We start from the raw sequence: 19,968 nt of genomic DNA on the forward strand, positions 1-19,968 counted from the left end.
CCTTCCACATTCATAGGATCACATATCTGACCTCAGCTGGGCCTCAGCTGCTCCTTGGCCGTGTTTGGATCTTCCTTCCAGCTGTCCTCCTTGAGACCCTCTCGAGTTCTGTTCCAAACCTTCTCCACTCTGCTGAAGGCCTCATCCCCATTTGTGTCTCTTCTCCAGAGAGGTGGCTGGGCCAGTGGATTCATCCTCACTCTCCTCCTTCTCCCATCTCCAAAGAGATGGTGTCTTTTCACCTTCAAGCCCCAACCTTTATCCTTGAACTATGGTGCTGTGAAGATGTTTTCAATGGCTCTTACCGGGAAGGGTGGGACATATCTTCTCCATCTCTATATGGCTTAGCACTGAGCTTACGTGCTGTGTTCAGAAATATTAGGTCAATATAATGGAATCCAGCGTCGTCACCAGGGGGTCTCTCACTATAGCACAGGTCTTGCCTCCAAGATCACGTCAGACCTGATGAATGGTCTGAGGTGGACAAGGGAGCAGAGGATCAGCTCATGGATGAGAGCTGGGATACAGAGAATGTGGCAGGTTCTGTGATGTTTCTGGAAACAGTTGATGGGAGGGATTTCCAAAAGGAGACTGGGCTCCACCTGGATATCAGAGAGATGTCCTGTACCAGTAGAAAGTATAGGCAGGTGATCCCTGGTGATGGGCAGAGCCACTACCAGTCCTCAGGAGGTGTACTGGTGTTGGGAACCTAACACTGGCCTGGTTGTAGTAACTGGAGTCCAGGGGACTGGAGAGCTGACTTGGGCAGGGAAGTCCAGCCCGTGGCATCCCTGGGACCCAGGATTGGGGCCTGAGGGAACGGATGGTCTTCAGCTGCATAAGCCATAGCTTGAGATCTTGCTGATCCCATTAAAACTGATCCAGGAACACGGAGGCCAGAGTGGTGAGTCAGAGTGGCACCGGGCTTAGGTGTGAGCGGCCCAGGACAGCAGGGGAAATAAGCCAGGGGCTTCAAAGACTTCCAACTCTATCCCTCCCCTTCCATGTCTGCCCCTTCCCCTCTAGGGGATCTTATCACATACAAGACTCCCCCTGTTCTATGCCAACTTCTGAAACTAGCACCCTCACCCCACCCCTTTTCTTCTTCCCTAATTCCTTCCAGACTTCTCAAGGACTTACTTCTGCAAAGTGCATACTATGCCAGGTACATAATGCCTTTGGACTAGCTCACTGACTACTCCAAGAGGTATTTAGGAGCTAAGAATCACCATTTACAAATGATTAAAAAAAAAAAAAAACTTCTGTTGAGAGGTCTTGTTTTAATTATGAATGGAGTTCAAGTATAAAGTATTGGCTTTGTGGGAGAGAATAGTTTCTGGGTAGGGTTGAGTCTGTATGCCAACAGAGAAAGTTCTAGGTAAGAAAAAAAGATGGAATAACCCAAACAACCAGAGTTAGGGTTTAGCCTAGATGAATAGGTGAATAGATTAACAAAATGCCAAATGCTATCCAGCTTCAAAAAGGAAGAAAATTCTGAGTCAGGGTACAACATGGATGAATCTTGAGGATGTTATGGTAAGTGAAATAAGCCAGACACAAAGGGACAAATACTGTATGATTCCAGTTAAATGAAGTCCCTAGAGGAATCAAATTCAAAAGGCAGAAAGTAAAATAGTAATTATGAGGAGGTGGATGAGTGGAAAAGGGAGAATTCATATATAATGGGCATAGTTTGTGAGAATGAAAAAGTTCTAGAGATGGGTGGTGGTGATGGTTGCACAACATGAATGGACTTAATGCCATAGACCATATACTTAAAAGTGATCAAGATGGTAAATATTATGTTACATGTATTTTACCGCAATAAAAATTTTTTTAATCTCCTTAGGAATCTGAAGGGACTGCAAAGTTGAACACTAATGTTTTCTATATTCAAGCAGGCTAAAGAAAATCCCCATTTTGTAAAACCTTCTCATTGTGGATGTGGGGGAATTACCTTGTATTTGGGCAAAGGTATTAACTGCTGCCAAAAACTCTTCGAGCAGAAAGAAAGTTGGCTGGGTTACACAAACTTTTGTACTTTGGTTAGCTTATAGACTGGTAGCCAGGTCCCATTTCTGCTTAGGGAGCTGAAGGCACCAGGTGGTGAAGAGCCACCTCCGGAGATTTCACACAAGGCTCACACAGGGCTCTGGAGATTTCACAGAGCAGCAGAAACCCCAAGGCCAAGAACACACTGTGGAGAAAACTCTCCTCAGAGATGAATGGACATCCCACATGAGGATGGATTGATAAGCTAGAGATGCTGATAGATTGCTGGGGAAGGTACTAACCAGCACCTAGGAGCTAGTCTTCTGGGAAGCATGCTCTTCTCTACTGTCTAGTCCTATCTCTAAATGTCTGGCTTAGCTAATTAATAAAGAGCGCCATCTTTGTTATTTTGCAAACAAGGGAAAGGATAACTGGGTGGGAAAGCACTCAACCGGCTGGTTGACTTGATTATTACCTGAGTCTGACTGGAAACCACCATGAAGACCCAAACCAAGTTATCACTGCTCACCTGGTCAGAACAACCTGAATTATACCCAAAGGGCCAGAAAAGAGCTGCCTTCCATGCAAATGACTTACTTACTTGAGGTACCAGTGCAGCCAAATTACTTAAGTGGCTTCTTCAGGAGAACAACCAATGGTAAAACCTGATCTCTCTGCTTTAAGACAGTATGTTAGCAAATGGCTTTGAAAATATGATTTTAAAAGCTTAGGTATGCATTTAGTAACAGAGCTTCCATAGCATGGATTCAGACTATTCTAGACTCTCTCCTGTCACATAGCCAGTGAAACTCAAGCCACTTTCAATGGTGTAAATTCTCAAGACAGAGCTGGTTTCCATGTAACTGAACGACATGTATTTGTCGATGATCCGCTTCTACACAGTAGGACTAGACTATGAGTCTCCTGTTGGATTTTTCTATAGCAATCTATACTTAATTCTTTTTCTGCAAATTATTATTGCAGTAACTCTTTACACTTTTACTCTTTACTGAAGAATACTCTCTCTCTTTATACATATATATGTGTGTGTATATATATATATATATATATATATATATATATGTATGTATGTATGTGTGTGTCTACATATGGATAGATCTATTTATTTGAAAGTATATTCCAGAAACTGACCTTGAGAAATGTATTTAATTCAGGCTACATTTACCAAGCACCAACTCAGTGTCTGAGACCATTTTAAGGCATATGAAGACAAAGGAGCCATATCCCTGCTGCTTCAAGGTTACAAGTTGGTAATGAAACAAAGACATGAGCATAAATATTGACAACACAAGGAATGAATAACATGTTAAAGAGGCACAGAGAGAATGTCAAGTGAAAAGAGACAACAGGGAAAGTTTCACACTGAGGATGAAAGAACGAAATGCAGAAGAATAGAAGTTGGAAATAAAGGCTGCACTGCTTTGCTGGGGTGAGAGCAAACCTGTGGGTTCGTGTACATTTGGCTCAAATAGGGTTCTCTCCTACAAGGAAGGCCTGCTACTTCTGGAGTTGAAGTGGGGGTCAAAGCCTGGAGCAGCTGCTCATTGGAGGCTGGGCATGCTCAGGTGTAATTTCATCCCCTTGCTATAGTTTCAAAGGTGAAGGAGGCAGGGGTTTTCCCCTTGAGCATGAAGTATGGTTGATTACTGTTCAGAAAGATCCCCAAGTGTTTCAGAGGAGGCTATGGTTTGCTTGTGCAAAGGCCGTGGGTGTAATGGAGGGGCAGGGGGTTTCCGCCTAGATTTCTAACACTCACAAATCCCAGGTGTAGGATACACGTGATGCCGGAGCAGACTCGTGCAAGGCTGCGAGGTGAGGAAGTGCATTCACCATCCCACAGTTCACTCTATAATTTTCCCATGGTACACAATTATATGTAGGTTAAAGAAAGACCACTTGGTTGGAGAGCCAATATATGGAAGTTGGTTAGGCCTAAACACCATCCAGATGTTTGAATGAATTATTCTACTACTTTTTCTTTAATTTGAAAAAAATACCAAAGACATACACAAAATAAAAAGTACTGATGGCTCCTGACTGATGATTTTTCTTAAAAAAAAAAAAAAAAGACGTAATGATTTTTTGACCTTATGGCAGTGCAAAAGCAATATGTATTCAATAGAAATTGTACTTCAAATTTTGGATTTGGATCTTTTCCCGGGCCAGCAATCCACAGTATGATCTTCTCCCCTGAGGCTATCCAGTGGCCCCAGCTCCCAGGCAGCCACGCAACCACAAAGGTCAACAGCCAACACTGACAACCATTCTGCACCCACACAGCCCTTTTACTTCCCACTTTCAGTTACTCAATCAATGACATGAGATCTGCAACACTTTGCTATCAAATAGGCTTTGTGTTAGATGCTCTTGCCCAACTGTAGACTAACATAAGTGTTCTGAGCATGTTTAAGGTGGTCTGGGCTGAGCTATGGTATTTGGTAGATTAGGAGTAGTAATGCATTTTCAACTTAAATATTTTTAACTTATGATGTGTTTATGACACCCTAACCCCACTCTAATATCTCTACTCAAACTGGTTTTTAAAAACACTGCAAGAGATGTGGAAATCTTTCTCTCACTCTCTCAGCCCATCTCTTAATCCATCTCCCTCTCCAAAGGTTACTGGTTACAATCTGGGGCATGTCCTTTCTGATTCCTTAGTCATAGGATCCAAGATTGAGACAGATTTTTAGCTCCAAACCATACTAGTGTCTATCTTTTTTTTTTTAAGTGGGGGAGGAGCAGAGAAAGAGGGAGAGAATTTTAAGCAGGATTTCCACCTAGCGCGGACCTTGATCTCACAACCCTGAGATCATGACCTGAGCTGAGATCAAGAGTTGGACACTGAACCGACTAAGCCAGCCAGGCACCCTTACAATTTGTTTTATTTAATAATATCTTATGGAGGCACCTGGGTGGCTCAGTCAGTTAAGTAGCTATCATGATCGTGGGGTCCTGGAATCGAGTCTGGAGTTGAGCTCCATACTCAGCTGGGAGTCTGCTTCTCTCTCTGCACCCCCCGGCAATGCTCTCTCTCTCTCGAATAAATTAATAAAATCTTTAAAAAAATAATATCTTATGGATATCTTTTAAGGCCAGTGGTCTCTCCTCCTTTTTATGGTTTTAACTGTACTGTGCCAGAGTACCAAAATGTATTTAACCAGTCCCTACAGATGGACATGTAAGTTATCTGCAATTTTTCTCTATTTCAAACACACTCTGTTATGATTTCTGTAGGATAATTAAAAAGAGATCACCTGATCAATGAGTAATAGATACTGCCAGTGTTCTGAAAGTTGTATCAATTTGCACTCTCAACTGTGCAGGCAGGTGGCTGCACCCCAACACCCACACCAATGGAAAATCTAAGTGAAAATTCTAACTCACTAGTGAAATTTAAAGGCATTACAGCCAATAAAGCACTGAATGATAATGAGAACAGAAGCCTTTAAGTCAAACAATTAGAGTAGATATAATGAGGAACTGTATAATTTAATGACTAATAAACTCTTCTTATGCTGTTCTTAGGGAAATAATTACTAAGTGCTAGAAAGCCAGCATTTCTGCCCTTTGGCTTATATGTGCCTTACCACAAAAATATTATTTTGACTTGGCTCAGATGTAGAAATAAGTTAAAGAAACATCAAATTAGAGTACAGATCATCCTTAACTTATAACAGAATTATATCCCAATAAACCATTGTCAGTTAAAAATATTCTAAATTGAAAATGTATTACTACATCAAACCTACCAAACACCCTAGCTCAGCCCAGCTGATCTTAAGCATGCTCAGAACACCTACGTTAGCTGGGGAGCCTGGGTGGAGCAGTCAGTTAAGCATCAGACTCGGTTTCAGCTCAGGTGGTGATCTTGGGGTTGTGGGATCAAGCCCCATGCTCAGCAGGGGTCTGCTTAAGCTTCTCTCCCTCTTCCTCTGCCCCTCCCTCCCACATTCTCTCTCTCAAATAAATAAATCTTAAAAAAATAAAAAAGAAAAAATAAATAAAAAATAAATAAAAAATAGAAAAGAACACTTACATTAGCCTACAGTTGGTCAAGATCATCAAATATGGAGCCTACTTGATAATAAAGTGTTGCAGAATTCATGCCATTGACTGAGTGCCATACTGAAAGTGGGAAGCAGAAGAGTTATGTGGATACAGAATGGTTGTCAGTGTTGGCTATTGACCTTTGTGGTTGCGTGGCTGCCTGGGAGCTGGGGCTGCAGGCCAGCCTCAGGAGAGAAAATTATACCGTGGATCGCTAGCCTGGGAAAAGATCCAAATCCAAAATTTGAAGTGTGGTTTCTACTGAACACGTGTCACTTTGCACCACACTAAAGTCAAAAAAAATTGTAAGTTGGCTTGTCCTAAGTCGGGGATTGTCTGTACCTTGATTTTTCTTTTAAAATTTCATTTCTGGGAAGTTTATTAAGGCCCTGGAATGGTGACTGCAGTGGGCAGCATGAATTTGTAGTGGGAACAGCAGTTTACATTTCACTCTCTTCTCCAGCATTCAGAAACACAGCATGCACGTGGTCCTGGTCTACCCAAGCCCAAGGATTTGGCAAGGTAAGTTCCACTAATAATCAGTAAGAGGAGCACCAGCACCAGAATGCCTGACAAAGGGAGGGCTGTTGAGAGCTGAGAATGCAGACAGGGTTGAATTGGAGGGGACTTCAGAGTCTGAGGTAGAAGGTCTGCTCCCTGTGATAATGTGCTAGGAGATGCAGTTGTTCCCAGAGATGGCACAGAGTGAGGAGGCAGGTCAGCTGAAGACCACCATGCCGGATACCCAAATATAATCTAGAACAAGTAAGATGACACATCCTGAGGGAGTTAAGTTCTATCCTAGGAGATGGAATCAGATCATTGTGTGTTTTAGACAAAACTGCCTAGGATATCAAGACCAGGAAAGAATCTACCCCTTTCAAAGACCCTAAGCAAATTCACCTGGTCTTACTTAATTTTAACTTTCTAGGGGTTTGTGTATCTATTCCCTAATGGGGCACCCCATCACCTTAGCAGAGGTGGGGGCGTCAAGCACACAGACTGGGTGGGAAGGTGGCTAAAGAAAGGGGGAAGGGAGAGGGAAGGGAGGGGGCAAATGTGTACTACTTGCATTTACAGAATAGGTGGTTTCCATCCCAGCAAAACCCACCCTTGAAATTCCTTGTCCTTCCTCTGAAGCTCCAGACAGCTGTGTATCGAGAGACCTCTCCAAGCCTGTTTCAAAAAGGAGCAATCTATTTTGGACGGGTAGTTAGTGACCGCAAAGCTAAAGGAAGTCCCTGTCACCAGAGTTGAAAATAGCAAGTTCAGGTTCCAGGGAAAGTTTCTCTAGTTTTACCTAAACAGCACTGCTTCCTCATTCTCAGGACATTGTCTCAGGGATGTGGCGAGACACTACCAAGGACTTCCTACAGCCAACACAATCAAAGCACAAACTACAGGACTCACCAATCTGTTAAACAGATCTTGTTGGCACTTGAAACAGGAGTGCCGCAGAAGGGCAGGTAGGGGCCTGCCAGGCTGACTCCTGGGAGATACCATCGACAGCAAGCGCTGCTTGGGTCCATTCCCTGTCATTATAATGTGCATAATTGCTTCGGGTTTGCACAGAGTCTGCTAGATTTGGTTGTGCTGCCAAGGCCATGAGGCTGTTGGAAAGGATTTTGCCAGCTACCTCTCAACCTAATTTAAAGAAAAGAGCAACCCTACCATTTTCTGGTTTTATTCCAGTAGCTTTTACCCAAGCTTACTCTGCCAGACAGCTAGCATTTAGAACTGGGAAAAGCCTAAAAGCTCCCTAGGCAAGAGGCTCAGCAGAAGTGGTAACAGCAGCTGCGACTGACTCAGAAATGCTGGGTATGGGGGGTGGGGGAAGGTGACAGTGGACAAGGCACATGTCCCAACTCTCTGCCTCATCAACTATCTCTGGTTCCCTTCATGGAAACAGAAGAAATCACGAACAACATGATTTTCATGGGCCCCTTTGGCTCTAACAATACCAAGCTGTCAGTAGGCAATGTCTGGCCCAAACCCACTTTCTAAATTGTCAGGATTCGCATGCTCAGCTGCCCTGTGACTTAGGCCTGGTGGCAAAGAGTTTAGGAGAGAAGGCACAATAGGCAGGACATGGGCCTCTCGGAGCTGGGAGGCAGGTGAGGACCCAGAGATAGCCTGGGTGGCACAGTTGGTTGAGCATATGATTCTTGGTTTCAGCTCAAGTTGCGATCTCAGTGTCTTGGAATAGAGAACCACATTGGGCTCTACACTCAATGCAGAGTCTGCTTGAGATTCTCTCTCCTTCTCACTCTGCCCTTCCCCCTGCTCTCTCTCTCTCTCTCTCTAAAATAAGTAAGAGCTTAAAAAAAAGAGAAGAAAGAAGAAAGAAAGAAAGAAAGAAAAAGAAAGAAAGAAAGAAAGAAAGAAGAAAGAAAGAAAGAAGAAAGAAAGAAAGAAAGAAAGAAGAAAGAAAGAAAGAAAGAAAGAAGAAAGAAAGAAAGAAAGAAAGAAAGAAAGAAAGAAAGAAAGACAGACACGGATGGTAGGTGAGGGGTCAAGGCCATGGGGGAGAGTCCCACCTAAAATACAAAACATGTGTCCTTGGAAAGAAAAGACTTCTGTTTCTTTAGTGAATAAACAAGACACAAGATTGGCCACAAGGTCTGGGGCTGCGACTTTAGCATCAATCATTAACTAAGATAGTTCTCTAGCTCACAGAGGGTTGAGAATTTCAGTCTTGGTCATCCTGCGGTACTTTGTGTGATACTATCCCAAGCATGCTTGGCATTCCATGGCTTAAAAACTGGGTGTGGGCACCCGTCTACTCTGGGCAACATAATGTACAACTTTATTTTTGAGACATCTTATTGAATTTTGAAGAAATCAGTTATCAATAGGCTTTCAATAGATAAAACACCATCCTCTATTTGGTGGCATTTGTCACTAGAAACAGATTTGATCTCTTATAACTTGTTGGGAGGAAGATCAGACTGGCGGTCTGGTCTGTTAGGTCTAGTCTGTCAACACAAATGCAAATGTAAGTCTAAGAAATTTACAGCTTTACATGGGGGGTGGGGTGGGGAGGGAGAGGCAGGGGAAGGACGTGCACTCCAGCAGTATTTCAGATAGCAAAACAGTTGAAACAATGTCAAGCTCTACAATAAAGAAACTCTTAAATTACCTCATGGCCAAGAATATAACGGGATATGAGATGGGACATTTTCCTAGTGTCTTAAGAGTTTTGACAGCGGGAGCCAGGGGGGCGCTGGGGGGCGTTGGGGGGCTCAGTGGTTGAGCATCTGCCTTCAGTTCAGGTCGTGATCCCGGGGTCCTGGGATCAAGTTCAGCACTGGGCTCCCTGCAAGGAGCCTGCTTCTCCCTCTGCCTATGTCTCTGCCTCTCTCTCTGTGTCTCTCATGAATGAATAAATAAAATCTAAATAAATAAGAGTTTTGATTGGGGCCAAAAGTGGAGGACATTGGTATGCACACATTCCACAGAGAGGTGCCAGGTAAACCCCAAAGGACTAGCAAAGAAGTGGCCAAAGTGGCAGTGTGAGCATTACCTCAACACCACCTTCAGCTTATATAAGAGATTTCTTTGAAGAATCGGAAGAGGTAAGGGCTGTGGTTGTTATCCATCCCCTGCCATCAGGAGGAAGGGAGCCTCTCTGCCCACTCATGCCAGGTGAGGGTGCCTCAGGAGCACTGCCTGTGAAGGGTGCTTGCTGGAAGGTGGAGACCAACCTCTCACTACTTGGCTGGATGACCACTGATGTGTAGACCCTCCAGGAGCAACCCTTCTGCCACTGGGAGGTCCTCACCTGCATGTATGAGGAAGTTACAAGTTTCCCATGGCCAAATGGACTGGAGCCATCTTGAAAGGACCCTACTCAGGTAAGAGAGGTGTGATACACCCCCGGAGGGAAGTGCCTGGGGTTGGCTGTTGGGGACAGATGAGAACATCCAGCTGGGAGTGCTCAGTCCACATATGGTGCTATGTTCTCACTTGGGTTAGGATAGGGAAATACATCCATATCTCTTTGGGCCTCAAATTTCAATCACGCCTGAGCTGGGGTAAGGAGACAAGCTTGAGTTTTGAGGCCAAGAGTTAATTAAGGACAGCATGGTGTTCATTTAAATGCAATATAACTAGATACTTATTGAGCATTTACTGTGTGCCAGGGGACTGGTACTACTCTACTCATTTTACAAAGGAGGAAACTGACTTCAGATCAGGTAACCAGCTCAGGGTGATAGAGCTAGGGGCCTAGGAGGTCTGTCTGGTTCCCAAGCCCATGGTGAGGCCAGTAGCAGCCACAAGCACAGAGTCTGGCATCAGAATGCCTATGTGGTTCAAATCTTGGCTCTATTGCTCAGTAGCCGAGTCACCTTAAAGAAATTATTTAACCACTCTGTGTCAGAGTGTACACCTTTAAAATAGACATAGTAATAGTACATCCCACCTAGGGTCATTTGGAAGATGAAATGAGTTCATACAGGTGAGTGCTTGGTATAACTCTTGGCCTTAAAGATGTTAATTATAATTATAATTATTATTCTATTGATTACATCCCATTAACATCCTAGAATGCTTAGGATACTGTATTAAGTAAAAAAAAAAAAAAAAAAAAAAAAAAAAAAAGGAGGGGCACCCTGGTGGCTTGGTCAGTTGAGCATCCGACTCTTGGTTTTGACTCAGGTTACGATCTCAGGGTCATGGGATGAAGCCCCACATCAGGCTCCACACTTGGTGGGAAGTCTGCTTGGGATTCATTCTTTCTCTCTCTCTCTCTCCCCAACCCACTTGTGCTCTTTCTCTAAAATAAATAAATAAATCTCTCTCTAAAAAAAAAAAAAGAAAGAAAACATTACATTGTTTGGACACTGTGATCATAACCATATACAAAATAGTTTTATCTATACAAAGGAAAAAAAGGAAATAATACTTCCCTTATCTCCCTTTTATAAGAATATGAATCTATTTGGAGGTTAGTTGGGAAACCTCTGGCGTTCTGCTTGCAAGAGGATGTAAACAATCAGGGTGTATATTTTATGCAGAGATTAGCAGTCAGTATACACAGTACCCCAGATGCCAGAAGATGCATATTCATCCATCCATTCCACTTATTAAATTCCTACTGAATATTAGGTTCCAAGATAAATGCTGTAATATAATCAACACCAAATCACTGAATGCTGTTTTAGGTTGAATTGTGCCTCCCCACTCCTGGTCCCCCACTCCAAGTTCATACATCAGAGTCCTAACCTCAGTACCTGACGATATTTGGACATAAGGTCTTTCTGGAAGTAATGAGGTCAAAGAGATGTCATCAGCATGGCCCCTAATCTAATAGGACTGGTGTCCTTTTTTTTTTTCTTTTTAAGATTTGATTTATTTATTCATGAGAGACACACAGAGACAGGCAGAGATACAGGCAGAGGGAAAAGCAGGCTCCCTGTGGGGAGCCCGAAGCAGGACTCAGGATCATGCCTTGAGCTGAAGGCAGATGCTCAACCACTGAGCTACCAAGATGCCCCAGGACTGGTGTCCTTAGAAAAAGGGGAAATTCAGAGACAGATGCCACACAGGGCTATACCTGGTAGCAGGTGGAGCAGCCTGCATGCATGGAAAATGAATGTTAATGCTGTGGGCATGTCTGGACCCCACATCCCATGGATGCGTGGTCCACCTTGGCCTTCCTCACTCTGCCGTGCAGTGAAGTTCCCAGGACATTAAGAACTACCCCAAACCATTTCAGTTAGAATCTCTGGGGGATGGGACCCAGGCATTGGTATATTGTAAAGGTCCTCCGAGTGATTCCCATGTACAGTCAGGGGCCGGAACCACTGGGCTAAACAGATCTTAGGTGGGCACTAATTTTAGTAGGAAAATTGAAATCTGTTTTGTGTGGGCTGCTAATAGATGCTTCACATGTTTTAAAAATCTGCCTTAAGGATTCTTATTACGGCCCATAGGGCCGGATCGTATAGCTGCCACCTGAGGTGCGAAGGACCCCTGCCCCTTCTGTGTCCTAAATCATGTGCCAGATTCATAGACTAAATGGCCAAGAAGGAGCAGGTGGTGAGAGGATACAGCAGACGAAGGGTAAGAGGCACATGTGTGACTAATCTCATGATAACTTCAACTACAGATGGAGGTTAACATGAACTATTATTCATACATCAGCCTCGCTGGCAACAGGTGAATTTAACCCATGGCCAGGTGCTGTCCCTCCCACTCAGCAATTTTGTTTGCCAGAGGGGAAGTGGGTGCATCTACTTCCGGCTTGGGAAGGTTCTGCCCTCCCTCTTCTGGTTCTGGAAGCTCAGAGCTCCTACCACCAGGCGGGCGCACTCCCTCCTCTCCCCGCCTGCCTCTCTTCTCACAGGTGGCCAGCAGGGTGGGCTCGCTCCTGCTCTCCCACTCCCCCCAGATAACAGGATTGACCCAGAGCACGAGAGAGCCCTAGAACACCCCAAAGTCCACGCCTCGAGCTGGGTTTGCTCCCTTGCATGTCCTGCCAGCTCAGCTCTCCTCTGTGAGCTTCTGGAGGGAGAAACCTGGCCTCGTGGGTCCCCTGCAAGCCACGCAGCCACATGAGGGAGGGCCCGGGTGGGCGGAAGGGGTAAGGCTGCGCACACCTGAATTAGCATGGCTCTTGATTTCTGGGGACTCTGCAAGTCTTCTGCCTTGACTGGTTTCCTCGTTTTGTTTCTTAACATGTTCCAAAAATGCATCATTTGCTCTGGCACCCTGAATACAGCAAGCTTGATTCCCACTCCCTATCCCTAACTTCCATGTTGCCTTGGTGGCCCCCTCACCGTCCCCTTCCCCTACTTCTCTCTGAGCACCATTACCAGTAGAAATACTCTATGTTATACTCTATGAAATGTATGTATGTATGTTATATACTCTATGAAATACTCTATTTGTTCCTCACTTACTAGTTACATGCCCAGAAGCATCTATGATGTGCTGGATGGCATTTTAAGAGCTTAAGGAAGATCAATTCATTTTTCCCTCACTGCCCAAATTAGTTGTTTTCCTATTTTTGACAGTCACCCCCCCTCCCCGCCAACCATGCACTCAGGTCACCAGTTCCCTGAGCAAGCCTTCCATGCTTCCCTTTGCATCAGCCCCAAGCCCTGACTGATGCCAAACCCTTTCATCTCCTTCAGAACGTGGTGTCCTTTGGTTCTTGTTTTGTTCTGTTGGCAAGTGTTTCTATGATTTGAATTATGTTCTCTTCCCCCTCAAAGAGATACATTGGGGTCCTGGCCCCCAGCACCTCATAACATGGCTGTATTTGGGGATGGGCTCTTTACAGAGGTATGAAGTTCCAGTGACGTCATGAGGGTGGACCCTATGCCAACATGTCTGGTGTCCTTATGGAAAGGGGACGTTTATACAGAGAGGCACACACATAGGGAAGATGGTGTGAAGACATAGGGAGGAGATGGCCATTGACAAGCAAGGGCAGAGGCTTGGGACAGAGCCTGTCCCCAGCACCCTAGAAGGATCGATCTCAGACTTATAGGCTCCAGAGCCATGACATTCTACTCGTGGTGCTTTGCAACAGCAGCACACATGTTGGGAATGGCACCCTCCCATCTTCATTCTCCCCTTTACATCCTGCCCCTAAGCCCTTGAAATCGCTTTCCTGGGTGAGCACCACTACCGCAGTGTTTCTCCCTAGCTATCACCTAGACGATCCACTGCTAGGCCGACTTGTCTAAAACTCTGTTCTTATGCCATCATTCTATGGGGAGACTCTTCCAGAAAGCCCCCCAGGGCTGGGAGACCAAGACCATGCTCCCATGCTGGCACTCAAGACCTTGGCCCAGAGCAGCATTTTCCAAAGTGGAGCTGTTAACCTTGCTGGATGCCCAGGTTGACAGGTGTGCCCAGGTGGTGGGAGAAGCTTGCTTACCTGTTGAATGAACTCAACCAGCAGTCTCCTCTCTCTCCTTTCCCTTATAGATATGTGCTAAGATTCTCCAAGAATCTAAGGAAGAGTTTCTCAGCTTACCTGCCTACAGAGCCTCTGTTTTGGGAGTATCCATAAACATTCCTACTCAGCTCTCCAGGCTGGAGATTTCAAATGCTAACTTTGACTGTAGCTCTAAGCATTCACCATTATATCCCCAGCATCTAAAAGAGTGACAGTATCAAATACGTAATGGATAGATGGATGCGGCATCATCTATCCTGTCACAATCCATTTCCAATTAATCAAATGCTACCATGCCACTGCCTTGTTCACGACGGCCTCTGGCCTTCCTACTGTATGGACAGAACATACCCTGTAGCCCCCAATCTCCTCACTAGATCCATTTAAGTGTTGCCATGCAAAAGGCTGCTCAGATCTGACATCAGCTCTCAGCTCCCAGAGTCTTTACATCTAAGAGAATGCTTACATCTTTACCTCTCCAGCCTTCTTTTGTCTCTGAAAAAGTTGAGATTCTTACTTTAAAAATGCTAACTCATTGATATGCGCCTCTGATGACTTTGCCTGATATATGTGTGCCTCTATCTTCCCTGCTAGATTATACATACCTTCAGGGAAATCAGTATGTTGGGTGTTCCCCCACAGAACTTTTTTTTTTAAATAGGCTCCACACTCAGTGTGAAGCCCAATGTGGGGACTTGAACTCATGACCCCAAGATCAAGACCTGAGCTGAGATCAAGAGACAGTCACTTAACCAACTGAGCCACCAGGTGCTCCCCTGCCCCAGAACATTTTTGGGCACATTACCAAACAATATTTGCTAGGAACATTAATTCCAAAAGGAAAACAAACCCCACTAATATTACACTTCTTCTTTTCCTGTTTTGAATCTCTCCACTCCTAGTAATACTTTATCTTTTAAGATCTGCTATTTCCCATCCTGGAAAAAAGCAGCTTTTTTCCTGTATTTTCTAACACCTTCAAACAAGAATTGAATACTTTTCCTTGCTCCCTTAAGGAAGCAGACTTTCTTATCACCCACTCACTCTTTAAGACTTGCAATTACATTTCTGTCTCAACCAATTTCTGCTTCTAAACTCCTTTTCTTCCTCTGGCCTCTAGAATGAGGTGTTCCTTAAGCTTCTACCCTTGGCTCCTCTCTCCCTTCTCTCCTTGGCAGTCTCATTCACTCCTGAGGCTTCAGCTGTAACCTTCTTTATAAAAAAATAAATAAATAAAATATTTATTTATTCAGAAGAGACACACAGAAAGAGGCAGAGACACAGGCAGAGGGAGAAGCAGGCTCCATGCAGGGAGCCCGATGTGGGACTTGACCTGGGACTGTGGGATCCCGCCCTGAGCCAAAGGCAGGCACTCAACCTCTGAGCCACCCAGGTGTAACCTCTTGCTGTGAGAGTCCTAAGCCAGTACCTAGAGCTGTGTTTTCTGGTACTCACTGGGCGTTGCCGCAAATCTCACATACCCCAACTTCTACAAACCTTCATCTCTTTCTTCACAGCTCACACACAAACAGAACATAACCCCAGCAACACATGAATCTTACCTTCTTCCTGAATTCTCTCTTTATAGTCTTAGTAGGAATAGCTCCCAGCTACAGGCTTGAAATTTAGCCTTATCCCCTCTGCCATCCCCCTGGGCTCCCCAGTATGGTCATGTGGCCATCATTTACAATCCCCAATACCTTCCCTCCACCTGGTGTCTGGCATTCAGGTGTCTGGGGCCCTGGCTCCAATGCATCTCTCAGTTTTATTACCTAGAATCTCCTAATACTTCAGCTCCAGGCAAAGGATTTGTCAGTGGCTCTCTCCTCAGAGCACTGACATGTACCACTGCTCGTAGCAGGGCTGCTACACCACCCTACCCTCGGACATGCATCCCAGAATCAATTTCCATGTCAGGGATGGTAATACCAGCAACCAATCAAACTGATGGTGCAACCATGTCGCAAACTTGATATCTGTGAGATAACATTACATGACAAAAGCAAGATATATTTACAAACAATTTTTATAATTTTTCATGTGAAGAAAAATGTATGAGGGAATACATCCAAATGACAAAAAAATGGTTATATTAGAGTAGTGGACTTGTGAATGAGGTTTTTAATTTTTTTAGATTCTTAATTTTACTTAGTGTGCTTTTTAAAATACATTTTTATTTTTGGGGCGCCTGGGTGGCTCAATTGAGCATTGGACTCTTCAGTTTCAGCTCAATCATGAACTTGGGGTCGTGAGATTGAGCCCCATGTCAGGGTCTGCACTCAGCATGGAGAGCTGCTTGAGATTCTCCCCACCTCCCTCTGTCCCTCCCCCTGCTTGTGTGTGCTCTCCTCCTCTAAAATACATCTTTTAAAAAATACATTTTTATTTTAGAATAGTTTCAGAATTACAGTTAACTTGAGTAGATGTTATAGAGAGTTCTTATATACCCTACACTCCATTTCCTTTATTATTAACATCTTACATTAGTATGATTCTTTAGTCACAACTAAATGAGCTAGTACTTTCATGTGGTTTCTAAAACTTAAAAGATAAAATACCTTTGGTTTGGTAAAACCAAATAAACAACATAGAGGAGAATGTCATTCTTTCTATAACCTCTAACTCCAAGTTAGTAACCTGATATTTATTATTTTTCTTATTACTTTGGTTTCCTCTTGGCACAGATTGTTGGCCACAAATTGGAACAAATTTTTAGTCTCATTTGCCATATGTTTGTGCCTGTAGTTCATGTAGTTGAAACTTAATTGTTGGATAAACATTCTGGAAAGTGTTTTCTTGAACATGAAGTTAAATATATATATATATATATATATATATATATATATATATATATATATATATTTTCTAAGTAAGCTCCACGCCCAGCATGGAGCCCAATGCGGGGATTGAACTCAAAACCTTGAGATCAAGACCTGAGCTAAAATCAAGAGTCGGATGCTGAAACAACTGAGATACCCAAGTGTCTCAAGTTCCATAGACATTTTTAAGCCTTGTGAATCATCCCCACATCTAGAGTCTCATGTTGTGTGCATTGCTTCGCCAGCAAGTCTGTAAACTCTGCGGGGTTTTTCTCTCCTCCCTGTCCCTCCCTCCTGCTTTTTCTTACGTCCAATAACACCCAGTCCAGATCTCGTCTCAGAGCATATGCTCAACAAATGCCACTTGTAATAAATTGTAGAAGCAGGACAGGCTCTAGTAGATGGAGTATGGGTGTTAAGCTCCTAAAAGTAAAGGATTCTTTATGAAATTTGTCCGAGGTGTCAGACTTTGACTTTGCACACCAGGAGGCTGCAATGTTTTCCTCTGCATCATTCAAAGAAGTGGACGTTAGTTTTAAAATGATAAAAATCCTTAACACACCAAATGTTACATATTTTGAAGAACATATTTTCAGTTTGCTTTTAATGTCAGACTCTAGAAAATGGACTGTGGGGTTTGTTTGTTTGTTTGTTTGTTTAAATGTTGCTCCCCTAGTGAATTTTCTTTCTTCTAACTGCCAGGTTAGTTTTAAAGAGTCCTTCTGGACACCTAGCAGTGAGAACAAATCCTATAGATTATGCAAAGAAATAACTGAAGTAGCTATGTACAGTCCTACTTTTCATAGGAATATAAGACAATATCTTTTTAAACAGAACTGAATAAAATCTTGAATAGGTTTCTTCTCCTTTTATTCATTGATAGATCTTTTTATTTTTTAAGAATTTATTTATTTATTAGAGAGAGAGAGAACATGAATGGAGGAAGGGGCAGAGGGAGAAGCAGACTCTCTGAGCAGGGAGCCTGATATGGGACTCCACCCCAGGACCCTGGGACTAGAGATGCTTAACTAACTGAGCTCCTCAGTTGCCCCTATTCGTTGATAGATGTATTGTCATCTTTTAGGATAGTCTTTGCTTCATATAGCCAGAACTATGACACTAAAATAAACAATTTCTGCACAGTGTCCTAAGGTATATTCTGTACCTAACCTTAACTGGTCTTGGAAAATCCCTAAAAGCAAGCTAAACAAACAATGTAGCATTCTTGTATCTTCATGTGAGTCTGTATCACGTTACAAAACATGTGAGGAGCAAAATTTTGTTAAACAAATCAAGAAGTGCAAAAAGAGAAAGTTTCATACTTTGAGTTTACTGCAGTTATTTTTTTATTATTTTTTAAGATTTTCTTTATCTATTCATGAGAGAGAGAGAGAGAGAGAGAGAGAGAGGCAGAGACACAGGCAGAGGGAGAAGCAGGCTCCATGCAGGGAGCCTGATGTGGGACTTGATCTCTGGTCTCCAGGATCAGGCCCTGGGCTGAAGGCGGCACTAAACCGTTGAGCCACCCGAGCTGCCCTACTGCATTTGTTTAAATTTAGTCAGTGCCAAAGTCAATCATTAGATTGTAATTCCAAGAAAAATGCTAAGGAGTAATAAATAAGAATATGATATTCACAGCAGGTGACTGAAGAGCCCCAAACCAAAGTTAAAAGCAGCATCACTGACAACTTTCAAGAGAGCAGTGTACAATTAAAATTGACTATTTTATTAACTACTGCATAATGTTGCTTCTTTGCAAAAGTGATTTGACTATCCAAGAGCATTGCTATTAATGATTTATGACAGACTGACGTTTCATAAGCAAGCCTAAACAGAACTTTCAGTTCGTCTTGCTAAAAAGTAACTTGGTGTTATGGAATGGGCAGGATCAAACTAGCCTTTCTTGAGGCAAGACATGCTTTTCGAGACATTTGACACTCTAAATATAGTTCAGCAGATGTGAAGCATTGTGCAATTTTGCTAATGAGCTTTGAGCGAGCAGAAAGAAATGGGATGGACGGTACCAGAAGTAGCTAAAGCACACGGTGACCCAAGGAAGCTTCTGGAAAGAGATACCTCAAAAGGTGAAGAGTGGAATGACAGGCAATCCTCAATTTTGGGGGGGTACATTTTTGTCCTATCTGAAGTTTAAAATAACAACCATTTTTTCACAATCAAAAAACAATACCTGGATTTGCTTTTTGGAAAAAGACAATACAAATAATGTGTTAAAGTTTAACCTCTGATGTCTGAAAAAAAAGGAAAATATTACAAAAATGTTATTAGACCATCCACTTCTGTTGTGGCTTAAAAAAAGGTTCCCACTCACAGCATACCAGCTCCACCTGAAAGAAAGTAGCTCTGCTCTTTCATTCACTGACATTGACTGTGTTTAGCATACTGACAAATATTCATTTTGGAGAATGGATTAAAGTTATCACAGTTACTGGAAGTAACAGAAGTTGTGTCGTGGTATATAACTGGGATGCTTAAAGATCATTCCCAGACTTATTCTTCTACCTAAAAGTCCTCTTCTTAATTTTCAAAGCTCTGGAAGATAATTTCTAAAAATAATTCTTGTTGGATTAGCAAGTGCCTAAGGGTAAAAATATAACTGAAATGATTCTTACCTGGTGATGCATCTCAGAATTTGTTGGGCAGTTCAAAGTAATTGGATCACAGTCCTCAGCTGGGGGGAAAAAGACACAAGGCTTGATAAAGAACATGCTCTGCAGCGTAAGGCCCGTAATTAGGACTCAGAATTAGGGGCTGCCTGGACATCTGGTAAAATCAAGAGGGCCTTGGGTCTCCTGTCCTCTCTGCTTCCATGAATGAGGCCCCATAGCTATACCTCCACTGCCTGGGAGGGCACCAGTCACAGTTCCCACCTAACCCCTGAGTATTTTCTTTTAAGATTTTATTTATCTATTGATGAGAGATACAGAGAGAAAGAGAGAATGGGGCAGATAGACACGGGCAGAGGGAGAAGCAGGCTCCCGATGGGGAGCCCAATGCAGGACTCGAATCCAGGACCCTGGAATCATGACATGAGCCAAAGGCAGATGCACAACCACTGAGCCACCCAGGCACTCACCCACTGAGTATTGAGTTTCAGTTCCCTGTCAGCCCACAGAATTACTCAGATGAGTCAGTCACATACTCTGCAGAATCAGG

The 19,968-nt window shown here is 43.4% G+C and overlaps 1 protein-coding gene across 6 annotated transcripts in view; it reads right to left on the minus strand.

Annotated features, from left to right (window-relative positions):
• EDARADD (EDAR associated via death domain) overlaps window positions 1-19,968 on the minus strand; it is a 149,974-nt gene that overhangs the window by 17,881 nt on the left and 112,125 nt on the right. For 5 of the 6 annotated variants that reach the window (XM_077894413.1, XM_077894410.1, XM_077894412.1 and 2 more), the window contains one exon: window positions 19,425-19,483. The exons of the other annotated variant lie outside the window; for it this stretch is intronic. In XM_077894413.1, coding sequence (XP_077750539.1) covers window positions 19,425-19,483 — 59 coding nt within the window. The remainder of the gene's footprint in view (window positions 1-19,424; window positions 19,484-19,968) is intronic. 6 annotated transcript variants of the gene reach the window in all.

This window comes from Canis aureus, chromosome 4 (assembly GCF_053574225.1).
Source record: "Canis aureus isolate CA01 chromosome 4, VMU_Caureus_v.1.0, whole genome shotgun sequence".
Lineage (NCBI taxonomy): Eukaryota > Metazoa > Chordata > Mammalia > Carnivora > Canidae > Canis > Canis aureus.